Source organism: Malus domestica, chromosome 04, assembly GCF_042453785.1.
Source record: "Malus domestica chromosome 04, GDT2T_hap1".
Classification (NCBI taxonomy): domain Eukaryota; kingdom Viridiplantae; phylum Streptophyta; class Magnoliopsida; order Rosales; family Rosaceae; genus Malus; species Malus domestica.
The window spans coordinates 1,817,806-1,838,161 of record NC_091664.1 but is presented as its reverse complement, the minus strand read 5'-3'; the positions used below and the strand labels follow the sequence as shown (position 1 = coordinate 1,838,161).

At 37.9% G+C, this 20,356-nt stretch overlaps 2 protein-coding genes and 1 long non-coding RNA gene across 4 annotated transcripts; 1 reads left to right on the top strand and 2 right to left on the bottom strand.

Moving 5' to 3' along the window:
- Positions 1-324: 324 nt before the first annotated feature.
- Positions 325-13,411, bottom strand: LOC103443413 (DNA repair protein RAD50). Its single transcript, XM_008382249.4, has 25 exons — positions 12,868-13,411; positions 12,582-12,757; positions 12,249-12,363; positions 11,330-11,558; positions 10,974-11,152; positions 10,715-10,885; positions 8,954-9,058; positions 8,761-8,868; positions 8,450-8,661; positions 8,254-8,346; positions 7,193-7,320; positions 6,650-6,764; positions 6,402-6,531; positions 6,096-6,305; positions 5,352-5,557; positions 4,944-5,145; positions 3,819-3,988; positions 3,420-3,744; positions 2,718-2,843; positions 2,584-2,636; positions 1,397-1,547; positions 1,124-1,186; positions 909-1,042; positions 704-832; positions 325-595 (listed from the first exon to the last, which is right to left on the bottom strand). The coding sequence occupies exons 1-25, from the start codon at positions 13,243-13,245 to the stop codon at positions 556-558; spliced, it is 3,948 nt and encodes a 1,315-aa protein (XP_008380471.1). The 5' UTR covers positions 13,246-13,411; the 3' UTR covers positions 325-555.
- Positions 13,412-14,956: 1,545 nt separating this feature from the next.
- LOC103443411 (3'-5' exonuclease) lies at positions 14,957-19,951 on the top strand. 2 transcript variants are annotated; one of them, XM_008382248.4, is made up of 6 exons: positions 14,957-15,489; positions 17,206-17,385; positions 18,724-18,854; positions 18,979-19,140; positions 19,414-19,524; positions 19,626-19,951. In XM_008382248.4, the coding sequence occupies exons 1-6, from the start codon at positions 15,189-15,191 to the stop codon at positions 19,701-19,703; spliced, it is 963 nt and encodes a 320-aa protein (XP_008380470.3). In that variant the 5' UTR covers positions 14,957-15,188; the 3' UTR covers positions 19,704-19,951. The 2 variants fall into 2 exon arrangements, with proteins under 2 accessions (XP_008380470.3, XP_008380469.3); XM_008382247.4 differs by having other exon boundaries at positions 15,071-15,489; positions 18,715-18,854.
- On the bottom strand, positions 15,172-15,841 carry LOC139194884 (uncharacterized). Its single transcript, XR_011579632.1, has 2 exons — positions 15,643-15,841; positions 15,172-15,553 (listed from the first exon to the last, which is right to left on the bottom strand). It is a non-coding gene; the product is annotated as an uncharacterized lncRNA (long non-coding RNA).
- Positions 19,952-20,356: the final 405 nt, after the last annotated feature.

The window sequence follows — 20,356 nt, the reverse complement described above, 5'->3', positions numbered from 1 at the left end:
CATTTTTAAGTGACGTTATTGTCACCTCCCAAACCTTTGCACCCGAACTGACCAAAGTGGAGAAGAAATATGTGGACGAAAACTAAATACTAAAAACTAAAAATCGTAAACAATGTTCAGTAAAATAAAAAGCCGAAAAATAGAAAATGCTCGGTAGAATTTCCCTCTTTCCTTCCTCCACTATGTCTACTTATTTATCCGCAATGGTTATCAAACGGGTCAGAAAATATTGACGGATTTATGAAAATAACCAAAAGAGGCTTTCTTATGGGTTTATAAAGAAATGATAGAAGACATCAACTGAAAAATGAGGTGAACTGCAAGTACAGTAATAATCCCGACTGTGTCGAGATGGCAAAGTACTTAAATTAAACCCAGATGTCTATTCAATTTTCTACCTAACTACATATTTCCATTATTTTACAAATTTATAAGGTTTCGTAACTTTCGGGCTTGCGAATCTCTCGTTCGGAGTTTTCAACGTGCTGCTTCATTTCAAGCTGCATAAGACTCGAGGAGACTCGAGGACAGTATATACTACGCGTTTAGGAAGCTTCAATCAAAGATCTCCTGGGCTTCGATTATGCTATGCTGGCTGGAAAGAAGAGGGAGTTAGAGAAGTTAAGAGTGGCACCGCATAAGAGATGCGTACAAATATAAAAGGAAAGACATCCGAAGCAGAAGTTTAAAATGTTAGCCATACTGATCATCCTTCGCCACCCGATAATATTTTTCTGCATGCTGGCGCTGGCCAATTAGTTGAGCGAAACGCTCATCATGGGTAATTACTATCAGCTGAAAGTTCTCCTGGCCCTTCCGGTCCTCCATAATTCTGCAGAAAGGATAAATGGGCAAATGTGAATTGAGAATCCATTTGCTATTTGAGAGAGAATGTGGTCTGCCTGTACCTATGGAGAGCAGCGGCAAGACTATCAGCATTCGGGCCATCCAAGTTTGTAGTTGGTTCATCCAGTGCTAGTATTCCGCAGTTGAGGCAGAAAGTTTCAGCCAAAGCCAATCTTATGATGAGGGAGGCAAGGACCTGAACCCAAAACACAGGTTTCAGCTTTCCGTTTCACATAATATGGTAGTATGCTAAGTGAAGCGCTTAAAGATTATTTACCTTCTGACCAGCACTACACCTTCCTCTCATTTCAAGCTCTGTATCACCAGTCTGCATGAGAACCTGACATTATGCAGTGGCGACAATGTAAGAACGGGCCAAGAATTTAAGGGGCTGTTTCTTTTTCCTTCTTGGATCCAATTTTTAGTTTTCAAAAGAATGTAGCTAAATTATTTATTACTCATTAGTTTCAAAAATCAAAAATTGGATCCAAGAAGGATAGCGAACAGGCGTAAAGGATTTGCAAGAACTTTAAAAGAAAAAAGGTAATACCTTGTAACTGTAAGAACGAGTCCCAGCACCATCAGAATCTGAGTGTATACAGATGTAGTCTATATCTTGTCCTCTGTATGTTTGCTGCCACAACTCTCTTATAATTTTATTTATTTCCTCCATCTTCATGCTGTGGAAGCGCATTAATGCTCTGAAGAAAGAGAAAAGAAAGATCAGAGATCACATTATAACGAAGACGTATGCAACATTATAACAAACATGTGTGCCAGAGAGCATTCACCAATTGAGCTTTATTCACACATACACACAGACAACAATATGAATAATAAGTCGGTGAGACCGATTTATTACTCATAAATTTGAACACCATGTCGTGCCTGGTATAGGCTGATTTTGTGATACAATCTGCTTCATACCTATGCCTTATTGTGTCGTGTCATACCTAATGGGGTAGATATTTGACTGTAAATAGGCACTTATACCCATGAATGCACAGTAAGTGAAGGCATAAGTTGTGTTACGTCTGTTCAGCATAAGCCATACTCATGTTGACCCAAGTTCGCTTTACACCTTTAGCACCAAGATATATGGTGGGGCATAGCCTAGTTGATCCCAAATTCCCCCTACCCAAAATGTCCCATGATCAAACAAGAAAATAAATTAAAAAACCCAGAACAGGTGCAAGAAAAAGAAATAACAACTCATGATGAGATTAGTGGGAGTAATTGATGATAATATGATAGCAGTGGATGCTTAGTACCAGTTCATTTGACAGGCAGTACTATGGTGCCAAATAAGTATAATTTCTCCAGTGACCAATTTCTTGATCTGGAGAGGATATCGCACAACTAACAATGAAGGTAACAACCTATATCGCCACCACAACAACCAAAGACATTGATAGTGTTGGGAGTACTGACTTGTTTCGAGGAAAAGGAAGGAGAACAAAGAGTTAAATGAATACGGAGAATGCAGCGAAAGAATGATGCCCTATAGTACAAAGAAAATTCAGCCTAAGAGAGTGCTGAACAACATGACACGAAACAAACCATAAAAAAACTAATTCTAGAAGTATGTCGATATTCAACTACCATCTTTTTTTGGGTTGGAGTTAAAATTATGACACAGCAGAGTAATTTGGAGAATTAATCCTCAATTTAAGTAAGAATTTTGTGGTTAAATAATCAAATTATGAAGATTCATTATATCTGATTCCAGAAGCTCACTTGTCAAGCGCATTGTAGTATCTGTCCAGGTCCTTGTTTGCCATCTCAGTTGTCTGTCACAAAACAATTAGACTAACAATAGAAATATATGAGTAATAAGGAGAAACATTTCGCGATTTATGAAGATGCCATACCTTTAGCTGGATTAGCTGATCAAAGTACCGCTTGTCAATGTCCTTGTAATCTGGGTTTTTGAGATCAATTTTATGCTTTGAAATTTCGCTCTGGTGAGCAGAAATGATCCCATCATTCTGGTTTAACTGCCATAAAGGAAAGTTCTCTAAATAAAAAAATCGTAATTACGATATAAAGAAAAATGGAAATAGAATCAACACAGAAGTTTCTACAAGAGATGCTATATAATTATATTTTAAATGATATCCAGCATGCAATAAAGACCACATTTAAGTCATTTTCAGCTCTTGGACTTCATACCTTCTATGTATAATGTTGAATTAGAAACTAGAATGGTCACCAACAATCACATTTATATGCACAAAATTCTGGATAAGTGAAAGATTTAGAGTGGAGATCTTTTAATGTTTAAACTTGCTCCCATCTTTCTTATCTTAAAGACCTTTTATTTGGGAATTTTAAATGAAAAGAATTTAAACAAAATGTGAAAAGTGCAAAAAGATACCACAGCCATACAACTATGTTTACTGCACTTTCAAAATTTCTGTTCTTTCTATCCCTACTTATAGATTCAGTTCTATTCTTTCTCAAGAAGTTTTTAACAAATATGGCTGTAATTGAGATGAATATCACCTAAAGGTTACTAGCCATGCTTAAAGTGGCAACAAAATATAGAGAGATATGTGTGAAACTATGGATACCCTTTTCAGAAACTCCTCCCTCTCATGAGAGAGCTTTTCAAGTTCAGCTTGAACTTTGGGCTTCCGACCAATCTTCAGCATTTTGTCTTCCAGTGACTCAAGCTCACAGGTAAGTTCCTCTACTTCAGCTTTCGTTTTCCTGTAACTCAAATTATCCTCAATATTTCGTCTTACCTGATCTTGATTCGCTCTTAAATCTTTGCTTTTGTTCAACTCAGCTAAGATTTCCTTCTTTCTAGTTTTACAACTTTGAAGTTGAGATTCAAGCAGATGTTGCTTTTCTTGGATTTCCTGCAACTTCTCACCTTTCTTTGAATCATTATACCTGGTAGGAGAATAAAAAATTGATAGAAAAGATCAATGGTACAAGATCCTTAAAAACAATCACTCAAAACTTACTCTTTAATTTTCGAATTAATCATATTTAATGCCTCAACTTCCTGCTCGTATTCTCTTTTTCGTTCAGCTTGCTCATCATATTCGCGATTAAGTTTAACTTTTAAGTCATTGTGGTAGCCAAGTAATTTATCTTTCTCCTTCGATAAAGGGCGAAGAGACTCTGCCAAAAGCTGAAAGTTCAAAATACGTCATTATGCATTAGAAAATAGAAAATCAAAACTCCGATCACAAGGAACACATAAGTTGATAAAATGTAAAACAGATGAGCTAGGAACTGTTGGTAATCGAACATGGTAAAGTACTTCACAACTGTTACTTATTCAACATGTGGTCTAAATTCAAATAAACTTTAGCCCTCTTCTGAAAATAGTCAAAAGTACTTCACAACTCCTAGAAAATATTTCTTTCAATAAAATGGATCACCTGCTGTTAAACTCTTTCCAGATTCATTCCAGTACACCACAGCAAGAATCAAGATTTTTTTTTGAACTAGTGTATCCTTGTCTTTGACCCGACTAAAAGTCCTTTCATGCCCACTTTATAAGACATCAAGAACAGATATCATCCCATACACAAAGCAAAAGCACTTTAAACAAGGTTGATTAGTGGCAGCACATACTTGATTTCCTGTGATAGATCAATCTTGATTTTTATGTTTATTTTTATCATGTAAATCAGTTGTATTGATAAGAAAGAAGGGCAAGAAAAGACCCCAGTAAACAGAACATAATTTTACCAAGTGTAAGGAATCTCTGATTTTTCTTCCCCTGAGAATCAATTGACTCTAAACACACCTACCGCCTAAATTTCTAGCACTTAACAATTCCAAGATAAGTTTGAAACATATTTCTTAACTGATAAAGCAACTTCTTCAACCTTAAGCCCAAAAGTGAAGACTATCCAATAGTTAACAGCTCTAAAATATGAAAGTTTTAGAATATATCACCATGCCGTGTTCCTTGCCAATTGACGATAAAGAAAAAATGTACTATTGAAGTTACCAATTGTGTTTCTCAGACAGAATATGCTCGGCTTTTTATGTGCTGCTATTATTATTAGATACTTTCTTAGTTAAACCTTTGAAGCCCAGTAGCTTTTCCATAATATATAGATAATGAAAATAACCTTTTCATCAAGATCAACTCGATTCTTTTCTTCGGTCAAACGCTCCAACTCTTCTTCTGCCCTTTTGACATCGGACAATAAATTAGCTGCTTTGATTTTCTCTTCCCTTACGTTGTGCCACCGAGTTTTGACCGTGCTCAAATCATCTTGCAGGTCCATTTGTTCGCTTCTCAACTTCATTACTTCTCTATGCAAATTATCCCTGTATCCACAAACAAATTAACCAAAATAAACAAAATATAAAAATGATTAAGCATTGCACGATGTCAACAAGAGTTCAATTTTAAGATCAGAATCTAAATGCTGGAGACTAAGGCAAATAAATGTAATTTCCATCTTTTTTTATTTATTGATCAAATATTCTGATAACAAGAATAAGCCAAATCATTAGATATTGAGAAGTTATACTTTGTCTCAAGCAGATTATCCAGCTCCGACTCAATATCTTGCATAGATCTCGAACCATGTCCTTGTTCAAGTTTATGTGCCAGCTCATCAACTAGCTTCTGTTCTCTTTGTATATCTTGAAATAGTCTGTCAGCATTTTCAATGGGTTCCATCAGGGCCTGAATCGAGTCCTTTTCAGCCTTTACTTGAGCCGAAACAGCTAACACCTACAAGATCAAAACAGAAGGTACCTTTATTGGAAAGATTTCGTGGAAAAGAAAACAGCAAACTTCTATTTTTCAAATTATGAATTCAGGCAATACAAGACCATAGAGAATTACTAGATAAGAGCTTATAGAAGAATCAAGTAAACAATTTTTGGTCCAATCCCTTATGGCCATTAGTCTAATTGTCACTCGGAAACAGCTTCTAACAATATCGGCCAATGATTCAGGGCCTGCAGGAGTTTAGAATCTTAATCTGAATGTTTTCAGCTGAATAGTCAACACAATCAAAATAGAAATATCAAGCTGCATAAGCTAGTCACTTTGATTTTTATTTTTTCATGCAACCCAATATGAATGAGAAACAGAGAGGGTAAATGCGCAGTGGTAACAGAAAACAATGTTTCTTAATTTTTTTAGGTTCAATTTCGGCGATGATAATGTGCTACCACATGTGCTTATTGGCCGTTCGCTGTTGGCCCCTGAATAAATGGTTCGACCATTATATATGAAAGCAAAGTGTAATCAAATTAATAATTACATCATCAAGGGCCTGAGACTTTTGTTCCATCTCTTGAGTAAGGTCATCCAGTTCTCTCTCTGCATTGGGGATTCTCTCCTTCCCAATGTTAACATATTCTTCATAAACCATGCGAAGCCTGTCCAATTGCTGAAAAAAAGAGTCAGCAGTCGAGGACTCTGCAGCCAGCACTTTTAATTTCTCAGCAGAACTTGCAGCATTCATTCTTTGCTGTATAAGAAAATATTTTCCAATTTTAGTCAGATAATATTCCAGGAAAAAAACAATGAACCTGTTTAAAAAATATGAATGGTGATGTATCCCAACCTTTTTAACAAATTCGTCTTCCTCTTGTAGAGAAAAAGGTCGTTCACAGCAAGGGCAAATATGATTGGCACGGGCAACTCTTTCAAATGGATCAAACATTTGTCGCATACCATCAGCAAAATTGTATTTCCTACAGACGAGTCACCAGATTCAGAGGTAAAATTGGAAATATGCTGAACATGTTGATAGAGATGCTATTAGTTATCACTTAATATTAGCCTACTACTAAAAATTCTAAAAACAAGTACCTTTTCTCGACATCTCTTTTCTCCTTGGCTGAATCCAAGACTGTAGGATAGTAATCAACAGTAAAAGATTGCTGATCTAAGGCCTGAAGTTTAGACTCAATATATCTCCTCTTTGCTGCATTAAAGCAAATAAAAAACTAGATATAATTTTAAGGGAATACATAAGTCAGAGCATGGGAGACAATGGAAAAGAATATCTGTTTATTATCCTTAAATCTCATTTCCTATATTCAAAAACTTATGTAAAGGGAAAATCTTAGTCAATTGGATAGCACCTAGTGCTCTACTACATCTTCCACACTACTCAAAAGAAGGAAAAAAAAGGGTGTATGTGTGAGCGCCAATGGCTTACATCAAGTCAGTCTTAATTAAATCAGTATATAGTATCTTATACATTTATAAGCAAGGTCAACTTGGTAAAAAGAACTAATGTGTGTAAACAGTGTTGCAAAGTTTATGCAATGGTTCAATAAATAAAATTTGATTGCACCTGAATTAAGAACAAAAAATATTATCATAATATTAAAAAGATCAAATACTTACAGTCCATATCTTTCCGATGCTTGTAGATGTTATTGTTAATTTCTTGTATTCTTGTCTGCAACATATTCACCTCATTCTCCGCTTCACGAGATTTGGTGCTCAAGTCATCAAACTCCATGGTAACAGCACTGCAAGGAGAGCATAATGAAACATACCCCCAAATAATGAAAAACTCAAACAGTCTTGAAACCCATTAAAAATCCAAAACCATAAATTCAGCAAGTTTTAAACCCTGAAAGTTGTAACTAAGTGGAAGTTTGAGTTCTGTCATCATAAGTTTGAGCTCTGTCATCATTCTGCATGTCCATAGAGGTAGCAAATTGTTCTCATATGTCCAGAAAAAGCTTAAAAACCAGGATTTTCTTCCAATTTCTTTTTTTTTTTTTAAATTTTATTCTTTATTATACTATGATTTCACATTTTGAAGCAACAATCACGTTGGCTGAAACCCCAAACTATGAAAAAATCCCTTTCACAAATCAGAGACGAGATTGGCTTTTAAATGTTCTGATCCCCTGTTTTAAAACTCATACTCTCCCAAAATATGACCAACAGCTGCTTATATAATCTATATGATAATTATGCCGAACACTTTACTCCTCAAACGTGACCCAACCTTCTTTCCTAACCAGCCAAGTAACTGATGGAAAAGCTCATTCTTCTCAACATATATCTCTCAGCATAAAAATGCATGGAACTTATTCTGGGAAACTGATCAGGATACCAATGGAAGTAAAATTAACAAAACGAAAATCACATAATAGACTGCAATTCATAAACGCATCTTAAATTGATATGCATAGAACAAAATAAAGAGAAAATGTTAAACCATTAATGGAACATAAAAGGATATCCCAAATAGAGAACGAAAACCACTACAACAGCATGCTGACATCAAATATCACTAAATAAGCTTGAAATATGAATCCAGAAGCAAGAAAAGGAAAAATTGTGACTCAACATCCCACTGCATGATGAACATTACGCAATCATGATTTCACATTTAGGGTGACAAGCAGCGGAGCATTTTTAAGATGTGATAAAAAAAATATGGGACAAACCTCAAGACTTGACTGATTTCGCCTCTCAAATCCTTCTCTGGAGGAAACCTCCCTTTTAGCACTCCTCTAACTCTCTCCCTGTTTTCATTAATACTGGAAAGTATAATAAAGGGACATTATAAGCATTGGAACAGGGATACATATGAATAACACAAGCTAAGAGAGAGGGAAGAACAAAGAGACAGAATAGGTTTACATCTTTCTATGTTGCCTTTTACGATTCTCCAAATCATTCTTCTTCATAGACAGTTTTGTTCTGTCCTCCATATCAACAGCCATGGCAGCTTTCTCTTTCTTAGCAACTGTAATCATTTGCTCAATGCTAAACATCTCATTATCCTTTTGGCGTATTGTTGATTCAAATTCCCTTTCAGCATACTGGTTTGTCTTTCTCTCAAACTCAATATGCTACAATGACAAAGAAGAATTACTTGCATGTACCTTGGCCCCATTATTTAAACCTAAGATTATGAATCCCAATCGAGACTACTAAGCTGTCATCCTCACCATATTCTTTTCTTTTTCATCAATGTGAGAGAGATCAACATTTGAAACTTCAAGTTCTAAAGAATCACGCTCATTCTTTTTTTCCTCTATGCGCTTCAGAAGGCCATTCTGTATGAGTCACAATTAGGAACGCCTACACAAAACATGAGAAAAATACATTTGGGAAGCAATCTAGTGAGTCTTAAATGCAAACCCTTATTTCTTCTTTAGCTTCTTTCTGAGCCTCAATAGACTTCCAATGGTCTTTTGCATCATTGTAGCAGTCCCATGTTGTCTCAAGTTCTTTTTCATTTGACCTCTGAAATAACATCCATTTTAGTCAGTTCTTAACCAAATAATGGACCAAGCAGAACTTTGAGTTGTGAGAAAACTTTACTTTGAGGTGAACTAGTATTTACTTTGGTATTAAAGTCCACTTTGTGGACACCATGCCAAGCAATACAAACATACATCCGTCGTGGAATTACAAACATGGATACATCCCATGCAAATGCTCAGTTTCAAATAACAACTACCTTAATGAGATTTCTCAAGAAATTAATTTTAACACAAGATTATTCGGGTAAGCAGTCAAATCCAATGATATTTTCAATATGAGAGCCATCATAGTATAGCCACATCAACATTTTTGACTGAGACAGGTTTTTTGAATTATAATCGGAAGAACACTCTTTTGAATTCCAAGTTAGCTTGGGTTGGTAAGAGTTTTTTTTTTTTTTCTCTCTTATGATACTTTTCTTTTATTTTACACTTTCCATAATATTTGCTAGTTGGTCCTAAAGTTTATAAAAAGCAAAAGCACTTGAGCCACATAATCTCATATTAGTCATGACTACAGCTTTAGTTTCTAGCCATATGGTTTGGCTACATGTGACCTTGGTTGGTTTGCAGAGCCTCATAGCCTTACGGTCTGGAATAATCATTCAGCCAACAATGGGTGTTAGTTGGTGAGCTGGTTGGTTATGGCTCTAGGGTTGAAAGGATGGCTTGCTGCTAAATAAGTGTCTAACATGGGATGTTTGAGAGATGTTTGAGAGATGATTGGTCATTTGTCCTCTGGGATGACTGTTTCTTTCTTGCATAAGGAGGGATCTACCAGGGGACATGGTGGCTAAAATAGGCATTATGTCACCGCATAGCAGTCAGCCATGAAGGGAAGGAAACTTTTCAATCACGTCCTAGATTCTAACTATAAGATATTTTCAAGAAATCTAATTTCAAGCCCAAAACCTAAGCACAAGGCCCACACCTTGCATTTGCCTACATTTGGGAGCCTACTTTCTTAGCCTGCAAGGAGTCTCCAAATGGGCACTTCATGTCGCATTTCTTACCCTGCAAAGATTCGCTAAAATGGGACTCCTTGTCGAATCCCATATAGTAAAAGACCATTAGACGAGTCTCATTCCAAATATATGATGAAGCATAGCTACGGTGACAAATTCCTCAAACACAAAATGTCATCTGCTTTTCTCATGTGAGCAAAACACTTTGAGGGTTCTCTTGGTTGTTTTACTCCACTTGCATCCACACCATTTTCACGTGAAATCATTCTTAGAGGATACAAGCTTCAGGTGGGCAAACCTACCAAGAGCCATAGGTGAGCTTGTGTCCATCAAAGAACAAAAAGTTATTGGTATAGTAATGTTGAAAATCCTAATAATAAACCATAAAATAGAGTAAATTACATTTTGCACCCTCAACTTTGGGTTGCATAACAAACTCATAAAGCATAAACAAAAAAAATTATCGGTATATACTCTTAACTCAATGGTTCTAGATACTTGGTGGTCTACTAATGTTGAAGATCCTAAAAATAAACCATAAAATATAAACAAATTCCTGCTAGGACTGCTGATACCAAGTTTCCAGGACGTACATATATAGGAGGAAAGAATTCAAGATACAATCATCCATTAGGATTAAAAAGATGGCATGGAAAGAAAGGAGAAGTTACCTTCTTATCTTGCAAATCCTTTTCTAGATCCAACAATCTTGATTTTATTCGATTGGTGAGGTTCAGTGCAACTTCATTGCTGAAGGGAGGATTTGGAAGAGCACCCAAATTGTGCCTTGAAAAGAGTTTTTGAATGACAGAATCTCTCTCATTCTTTGAGCACAAATGAACCTGAAGTCAAAAATCAAAGATTAACATAGAACCATTTTCCATGGTTCAATAGATTTTTAGAATATTAAAATGTATGTAATTCATTTACTTCAGCTTCGTTTTCGAGCTTGCTAATCTCCCATATAGATGCCTTTAGCGTTTTTTCAAGGAAAGTAATTTTGCTCTCTGCGTCATTCTCTTCCCTCTCCAGCTTCCTGATTTTAGTTTCCAAAAGCGCAATCTTTTCTTCAAACTTGGTTTTCCATTCCTTCAATTCTTCGTCAGTGTCTGACCAATACACCAAAAAAAAAAAGGTGATATTCCCGTAAAGGCAGCATCAACAATATCCTCCATAAATAAAACATGAAAAAAGAGCAGCAGTAAAATTGAACTACTATGATCAACCAGAGACGGTTAAATGAAAACAAGTTACACAAGCATCCCACTACTGCTAGGTAGCTATACCTTCGTTCTCCTCTTCAAGAGCTTTGTGCTTCTCCTCCCGCTCGTTAACCAGGGTGCTTCTCACAGCACTTTTCTGTGATATCTGGTCCTCCAGCTTCTTCAAATCCTTTAGTTTCGTGTCAGTATACTGAATTTTAGTATTCACATCTTGGATCATTCCCTCCAACCCCTGCATCTCGCTTTTCAAAATATTTGTTTTTTCTTGAGCTTGAGAAATTTGCTCGCGAAGCTACAAACACAAAACCTCGTATCAGCAACATCAATCCCTTTAACGCACACATGTCAGACATTAAGCCCAAAATACCCTTTTTGTATCTTAAATAACCATGATTTCTAATAATTAAAACAAAGAGAGAAACTAAGGGACCCAAGTGGAACTTCTGTCACATAGAGCAGTGTTTTAAACAGACTAAAAGAGAAGGAAGAAACAGACACACAATGCAACTAAAAAAATAAGAATACAGCAGGATGGTCAGAGGAAGCTGTCATCAAAGGCTTGTGTTTAGTGAAGTTACAAAAGAAACATATTCTAGCCAAGCGGACATTCAATTTCCCAAGTACTTCCATCCATATTTATATGACCTATGTTCCATCGATACTTCAGATTTTGGGCATACCGAGTACCCAAATGGATACAACCCTGATGTGGCAGGATACAGATCAGATATGTCATTTGGAGTGTCCATTGACTTTTTGACACTAGGCTTTCAGATGCTTCAATGCCATGCAATCAATATGGTTGATATACCAAAAGGGTATTTTGCATTTCTTTTCACATAGAAACGGGGACTTATTGCGATTTAAAAAATTAAGTGATCTCACAGACTTGGAAAAGTTGTCTATGATCCGTTAGAACAACAAAAAATGCATATCAGAATTATCACAAAAAGAATTAAATTAAAGAAAGGACTAGAAGAACCTTATATGCAATATCTTTTTTGGTTTGAAGATTCTCCAACTGTAGCTTGTAGGTCTTTATCTCTTGAGCTTGATCCTTGTGAAGTTTTTTAATTACCTCCAATGCCTTAGTATATCTGATTAAGTAGCAGATGCGCATGAGTGATAAGTTTGAGCAATCGTCATCAAAGAGTAAAACAAAATCAAAGTACAAAATTAATGAAAAATTAGGGAACTTGCCATACAAACAATCGAATGCATACATACATGTATCAATGAAATGTTCATACACAAATTAAACTCAACTATGGAAAAGAAAGACAAACAAAAACATCGAATGAACAAAAGACAATACCGGGTAGCAGAGAAGATATCATCAAACTTCTTCTTCAATGTTGAAGGATCCTGCAAAGGCCAATTGGCTTCATCTTGGTGCACAAATATAACATTTTCCAAGATAGCCTTTGATACACCCATTAAAGCAGGGATTTCCCTATCCATATCGGCACATCGATAACTAAGGCAAACTTTCTGCAACTCAAAAACAAAGAATAATCAACAATCTCCACAAACCCCGAAATTCGAAAACCATACTAATTTGAAGTTTTGATTGAAATTTCAAAAGGCGGTTGTAGTTGTACCTCTCCAGTGTGGGGATTAATGGTCTGAAGGACGCTGTCGATGGCCTTGAACTCCATTTTCGAGGCTTTCTGCGTGAGCTGAAACGACCTAATGCACACCACATCTTTGCCGGCGGCGGTCCTGAAGCGGAGCTTAATCTGGGCTTTGGTCTCAGTTTCACCGGCGACCTTAGGGTCGTGGACGAAGCTGTGGCCGGAGCGAGCGTTGGGAGGCAACTCGCCGGAGCAGGAGAGCTTCAAGCACTCGATGATGGTGGTTTTGCCGGCGCCGTTGGGGCCGACGATTAGGGTTAAGGGCTTGAAGAAGGTGATGACGTGCTTGTTCTCCGGGTCGAAGCTCCGGATTCCCTTTATTAGCATCTTGTCCACCGTACTCATCTTCGCTACTTCTCTTTCTACTCATGCACCAGAGGAGAGAAAGAGATAGAGGGAGGAGGGAAGAGAGAGAGAGAGAGAGAGAGAGTCGGAGGGAAAGCACAGCGGAAAAGGGCGGGACTGATAGTCTGAGGGTGACAGAGGCCGAGTCTGAACTATGGACTGGGCCATGTTAGAGCAACTCCAGTCCAGCCCAAAAAACCCCTCTACACTTAGAGCAAGTTCACCCCTAAAGACTTTGTGCCAGCACCCAGCGCATTTATCTACTTAAATGAACAGTAATAACCCTCAGTGAACAGTAATAGGCTAAAGCATCTCCACCCCTAAAAATACGTTGGCACCCAGCCCATCTAATATTATATTATTTTATTCATAACAATTAATATTTTATCATTTAATTTATTTTTTCTTCTTTCTTCCTTTCACTCTCCGGTCCTTTCTTTCTCTCTCTCTCTCTCTCTCTCTCTCTCTCTCTCTCTCAAATCGTCGTAGTCTCTGGAAAAAATTTCAAGCGAGCAGGAGAAGTAGAGAGAGTGATGATCAGGGGTTTCGACAACGGATTTGCAATTAGAGCAGAGAGGGTGGCGGACGTGGCGGGCGACGAGGAAGTTGGCCTGGTGGACGCGGGCGTCACAGCGGGAGCAGAGGAAGGCGGAGTCGGAAAGGCAGTAGAAAGAGGCTTCCTGGTCGCAGAGTTCGCAAGCCCTGAAAAATTTCTTCATTTCTTGATTTCCGGCGGAGAGCAGAAGAGGAATGGAAGTTCGAAGACGATTTGGGAATTCGGGGAGGTGGTGCGGTGAGAGGATATGTGGGTGTGGCGAGGGGGATTATATAGAGAGAAATGCGGTTATGGAGGATGAGAAGGTTGTGTGTGAGTTATGTGGGTGTAGCCATGACGTTAACATGGCGTCAAATGAGCCGTCTTTTTCCTCTGTCGATTTTAGGCCGGCCTGTGGACTGGCTTGGGTTGGATGCCAGTCTATTCCAGGGGCTGGAGTGAATTGGCTGAGTCCCAGCTTGTATTTTCCACTGGGTGCCGGGCTATTCCACCTCCGATGGAACTGCTCTTAAAAAAATAGGCTGGCATCCAAAAAACCCCTCTACACTTAAAAATAGGCCAGCCCAAAGTCCAAGCCAATTTGTAGGCCGGCCCAAAATTGGCTGAAGTAGGAACCGACCTATCTGAAGTCATGCTTACGCCAACATGACGTCAGTGGACAACACAAATTTTTTTTGCGTCAGTCGCGTGGGCGTGCATCCCCGACAAGGCGACAAGTGACGGGCCAGCGTTGCAGGTGCACTAAAGGGGTGCGGGACATGGGCCACGTGGCTAAGCCTCAACTGTTGGGTTTCCAATAGTAAAAAAAATTTGATATTCAAACCCAACGGCTAGTGACATGGTACAATTTGGACCGTTATATTAGTATATTTAATTTTAAAGGTGGAGATGCACTTGCCCAATTACTATTTATTGCAGTTAATTACTATTCATTTAGATGGATTAAATGAACTTTGAGCAATCTCATTTTTTAGGGGTGAAGTTGCTCTTAAACTCTATTGAGCCCACATTTCAAAAAAAAAAAAAGATTTGAGTCATTTATATGTTTCACACATTTTTGATAAATTGAAAAAATAATTTAACATGAGTGTTTGAGTACAACTTAGGATTTAATGAAATTTTTCTTCACTTGTTGTACATGACATTTTAGGTTTGATCTTGTCAAAAAGCAATTTTGAAGCATATTATTACTGGACCATGATAAACTTTTAAGATCGATTCTGGTTAAAAACAAATTTGTTGCATAACTGTTGCTTCTTCGCAGAAGTGCTTTTAAAATCCGAAAAGAATTTGATCTAAACCGCCCTCAACTATTTCAAAACCACTGTTCAAAATCTCTTTGAATACAAAGTGACAGAAAATGCGAGGAATGGTGGTAATGTAGTAAATGGATCGCTCCCAATCCGAACAAGATGGCCACCAAAAGCAAAAGCAAGACCACCACTTTATGGAAATCCCAGAGTTGGACGACGATCCCTTCACGGAAGAAGACCTCCAAGCCATTGAAGCCGCATTCGAAGCTGCGACTTCCTCTCTCCCCAAAAAGCGAAGCTCCAGTCCAGAAGACGACGGCCCCGACCACAAAACCCAGCAACGCCGCCAGTCCCAGAGTGCCCGACGCCGACTGCGCAATTCAGTTCTCGCTCTCCAGCATCCAAACGCATTCCTTCTCTCGCCTTGCCGTCAAGGTCCGTCGCCTCACTTCCATTGTCTGTAAATCTTGATATTTCAGTGTTTCTTTTTATTGAAACCCTAAATTAGTGTAGAGGGTTAAATCTGTTTAAACATGGCGTAGGAAATGTACCGAATTTACAAATTAAATTTTTGGAGTAGGAAGGCACCTGTCAATTGTCAGAAATCAGTAGAAAATGTGGGTTTATGTTTATCAGGTAATGAGCTTGAGTGTTGGATTTGGGGATTGCAGATGAGTAGGAAAGTAGCATAATGGCTTTAGTTTCGACATTTTGTGCTACACCGCAGCAACTGAAGTCTGTGTGAGACAGATTCTAGCTAGTCTTGTGAAGCAGGGGAGGCTACAACACTAAGCTGTTCAAGATGATTGAAAGAAATTGGAGTTCATGAAGTTGGTAGTACTAGTACAGTTCGTACAGCGGATTAGTACGAATCTATTTTTAAAGTGTTAGCCCAATTTGCTCCTCACTTGGGCCCTGTTAGATTTCTATGAAATTTGACCTGTCCACGATGAAGCATCATAATATAAAAATGTCAAATCTGAAGATGACTTTGTGGTTTGAGTTTGTGGACGTAGCACGGGTGGTAGAAATGTATTGTGGGGGTGGGGACAGTCATAGGATCTGCGAGCAGAAAATCCTAAATAGTGTTATTAGATTCCGACTTCCAAGTGAGAAGAAGACAACTAAGAACTTTAAAAGGTTAAGAGGAAGAGAGATTGATGCTAGATGACACCTAGAATTTATTTGATTTGCCAGACCCTGCGTAAAGCGGGAGCCTTGTGCACTGGGTACGACCTTTTTTGCCTAGAGTGCAGGCAGGAAAAAAAAAAGGCAACCTTATTGGAAGAACCATGCATGCATCAGGTCTTGCATGATGAATGATTGTTGCTTCCTTGGTGGTTTTGGTAGCTAATGCTCATCATTTTACTTGCTAATTATTTAACTTATCAATTATATGAGCTTGGCCATATGGATTTATCGTCTTCCATCATAATTTGTATTATATGCCATATCTTATTATATCAAATTATATTTAGGTCTTGACTTTTGTTAGATTGTTGTGTCGTTATTCTATTTGTCCAACACTTTTTCTCATACAACTAGATACTCAAATATTGAGAACACATTTATAGTATTGCTCAGAAAGATTCTAAAGTGTCCAAATCATTGTTAAGAGACGCCCTCCTACCAACTGCGAAACTGCATGAATTTGCATGGATGACTTTACTACCCAGTCTGATGGGACAACTGAAACTTGGCTGTTAATTTTCTCTTGCTATAGTTGCGAGTCGTAACATGATCTATGATAACAGTCACAGAATTTGTGCAGAAATCCTTTCCTGTGAGAGTTATGACACTTTTGACAGATTTGATCCCCTTGGAAAAATTCCACCTCAAAAGGGATAAATTGGACCATCAAACAAATTATGTAACAAAACAATATTACCTTGATACTTGAGCAAGGGTTTTTAACAATTTGACACTGTTTCAGTGCAGTTAGTTTTAGGATTTGGCATGATCCTTATTTTTTCAAATGTAGTTGGGTGGAATTATAATGGCAATCAAAGGTTTTGCCCACTTTTAGTGTGTTTTGTTTGCTGGCAAATGTTGTACTGTGCATAAACATTTGATTATCATTTCCGAGCATCCTTTTTGATATTTAAATTAGTTAGTTTTTCATAATACTTCAATATCTATTTCCTAAAGCAGCCAATGCAAGGATGAAATATCCCGTGATGATGTTTGGAGGTGAGATTAAATATAGCAGAACTGCAGTTGAAGTAGAGAAAGCTGCCTTGGAGATTTTAAAGAATTTTCAAGCAAAGAAAAAAGCAGTGGGTCAAAATGCAATTGGATTTGACATCGAGTGGAAACCCACATTTAAAAGAGGTTCGTAGTTCTTTTAGGCATCATATGTATTTTATTATGATTTTTTTGGTTTCTTGATAGATTTGTCAATTCTTTCTTTAGTTCCATCATGAAAATAGAATTGACTCATAAATCACATTGGCTTGAAGATATAAATTGATAAACCTGAATGTGGCAACCTGTTTCACAAGGTACAGATGGTGTTGTTGAAGATCCAAGTTCTGTCTCTCTGCCATATTTCCTCCCTTTTCTTATTCAAGATGTTTATTTTCAAAAACCTAGTCTGTGTCTTCTTCAGCTTCCCTATCCTACTTTTCATATTGTTAAGAATTCTACAGCCATAGGCCAAGGAGGAAGAGAATGTTCACAAGGGAAAATAATCCCACAAAGAAGAGAACCTCCAGTTTTATTTAGTTAGAGCCAACACAAATGCTGAAGCAAAGTTTTTATTGGTTTGGCCTTGATTGCAACTTCCCACAACCCCCCCCCCCCCACCACGCGCGCGGGCGCAGGGGGCCTTGAAACAGTGACATAATGGATATTTTAATGACTGTAAAAGCAACAGGGGGTTCCGTTACCTTTGATTTATTGTGTGTCTTTTAAATGGAAGGGGAAGGAGGGTTTCTTTTGTGTTATACCTTATGTATTTGATGAATCATGACGATAATTCCTCTGGAAGGCAGAGGGGTTTCCTGAACCCTTGCTATATTTTATGCATTTGAAAAATGATGGATTTTTCAGCGAATACTAAGAATGTTTAGTGTTTTGGCTGTTGATGATTCATTCTTTTTATGTACTCTAGGATTTTTCCGTTATTTCTTTTAATAATCGCCTCATTTCTTGTTTTGATCATAACTCACCCTATATATTGTAGTTGTACTCAAGATTGATGATGATTGTCCAACGTCATTTCATATATGATTTAAATGAGTTGATAATAGAAAAATGGTTATACTTGTTTTCACTTTCATTCTATATTAAAGTTGAAAAAAAGACCTGAAAACATTGGATGGTGCAAGTCACATTATCAAACTTAACGAAATAATGAACGGAAATGTAAGAAGAAGAAAGAGAAAGTGAGCTACCTTGGGGTTGGGGTTGGGTTGGGAAGGTCTTGAGCTTGAGAAGGGACTGCGGGCATTACAGACTGAAGAAAACATCGGAAGTTGCACTTCCTTTCCAATCTGCTTTTCGACATGTTTCTGACAAATTTATGTCTTACAAACCATTTCTATGTTGGATTTATCCAGTAAAGTGTGAGCTTTTTTTTTGTCTGATTCTTGGAGAGGGGTTCAGTTTAGTTTTGTGAAAAAATGCAACTTATACTTTGTGGATTGCTTAATTGGGAAGAAACTGCAGGTGTTCCACCTGGGAAGGCTGCAGTTATGCAAATATGTGGAGGCACAAGTTGTTGTTATGTAATGCACATTGTACATTCTGGAATTCCTCGAAGTCTGCAGTTACTTCTCGAAGATTCTTCAATTTTGAAGGTGTGTAACATGTATTGTACAGACTTGCTGCATCTTGCCCAGATATATGAGATGTCTTTCTTTTCGTTTTCTTATTCTGGAACTTACATTATGTTACATTATTCTTATATAATACCTGATACAGGTTGGAGTTGGCATTGCCAATGATTGTCTTAAGGTTTTCAAAGATTATAATGTATCTACTAAAGCCGTAGAAGATCTTTCATATCTAGCTAAGCGGAAGGTTGTTGAAGGTCTGCAGAACTGGGGTCTTGCATCTCTAACTGAGAAGCTCATTTGCAAAGAGGTAATCATTGTTTTTTCTCTGCCATCAAATATTATTTTGTCGCTTAGATTCACTATTCTCAGCAAAACTACTGAGCGTAAGGAATCCCAGTTGCATACTCCTAAACGATTCTCCTTTACTGGATCTTTTTGCTTGAATTGTGCCGGATTGTAACATAATTTTTTCCTTCCTCCATTATTTCCTGTATCTTTCTAAAATTCTCCTTAGGCTCTTTGTAGAGTACAGTGATAAATTCATGTAGGAATTGCTGTTAATGTTTTCAAAACGTTGCAGCTTTTGAAGCCCAACAAAATTAGATTGGGAAACTGGGAGGCCAAGTTTTTATCAAAGGATCAGTTACAGTATGCCGCAACTGATGCTTTCGCATCATGGTACCTTTACGAGGTTAGTTGATCATCAAAACTTAAATTCTCTTAATCTGTGATCAAAGTAGAGGCTGTCGAAGACTCGAAACACGGGTGACTACTAAGCTGTCTCACTGTTAGGTGCTACTGGGCCTCCCTGATGCCGAAAAAGATACAGCCCGCAACCAGAGTGAGGAACTGCGAGCTGTGTCATTGTGAATGTTGAGAGTCCCTTCTTAGTGCAGGTCTTTGGACTTCCAAGACTTTGATTCATGCCGTTGGTTTGCCATGACATGGGATTAATTTCGCAACGGTAATGATGTTCAGCGGGAGGAGAAATTTTTTAGTATGCCCGGAACACGGGCACCTACAGGCTGTATCGTTGTCTGGTAACATCAGAGTTTAGTTATAAAAGATATGCATGATCGTATAGTATCCTGATTATGCCTAAATACCTTTTTATCAAACTTTTTGTGATCCATTTCTTCATCATCATTCCCAAATCTCTTGGAATATGAAAGTTTCTCAACCGAACATTCCCTTAAAGAATTTTGTTTGACTACCCACGTCATTGTGTTGTACCTTTTCACATATCATAAGAGCAATTCCACCGGAGGGCTTTTTGCCCAGCACCCAGCCAAATAAATAGGCCAGCACACAGGGAATCCCATCCAGCCGACCCAATTGCCCAGCACCTAGCCTAAGCCGGTCTCTAGCCCAGTCCAAAATTGACTGAGGCGTGGCCCGGTCCATCTAGCCGACAGGTGGGGTCCGCGGCGCAGGCCCACTCAATTCTCAAAGGAGAGGCGACGTGTCACGCTATATGCCATTGGATTTCCAACGGCTAGTTTTTCTAGACCGTTGGATTTCTA

What these genes read in the sequence shown, in the direction of transcription:
- LOC103443413 (XM_008382249.4), bottom strand. Translation starts at nt 13,245, where the DNA reads ATGAGTACGGTGGACAAGATGCTAATAAAGGGAATCCGGAGCTTCGAC. An exon ending in AAGACGAATTTGTTAAAAAG is followed by an intron (nt 6,306 to 6,401) that starts GTTGGGATACAT and finishes TTTCTTATACAG; the next exon opens with CAAAGAATGAATGCTGCAAG. An exon ending in ATTAATTCGAAAATTAAAGA is followed by an intron (nt 3,745 to 3,818) that starts GTAAGTTTTGAG and finishes TTCTCCTACCAG; the next exon opens with GTATAATGATTCAAAGAAAG.
- LOC103443411 (XM_008382247.4), top strand. Translation starts at nt 15,189, where the DNA reads ATGGATCGCTCCCAATCCGAACAAGATGGCCACCAAAAGCAAAAGCAA. An exon ending in GAAACCCACATTTAAAAGAG is followed by an intron (nt 17,386 to 18,714) that starts GTTCGTAGTTCT and finishes TTAATTGGGAAG; the next exon opens with AAACTGCAGGTGTTCCACCT. An exon ending in AGAAGCTCATTTGCAAAGAG is followed by an intron (nt 19,141 to 19,413) that starts GTAATCATTGTT and finishes AAAACGTTGCAG; the next exon opens with CTTTTGAAGCCCAACAAAAT.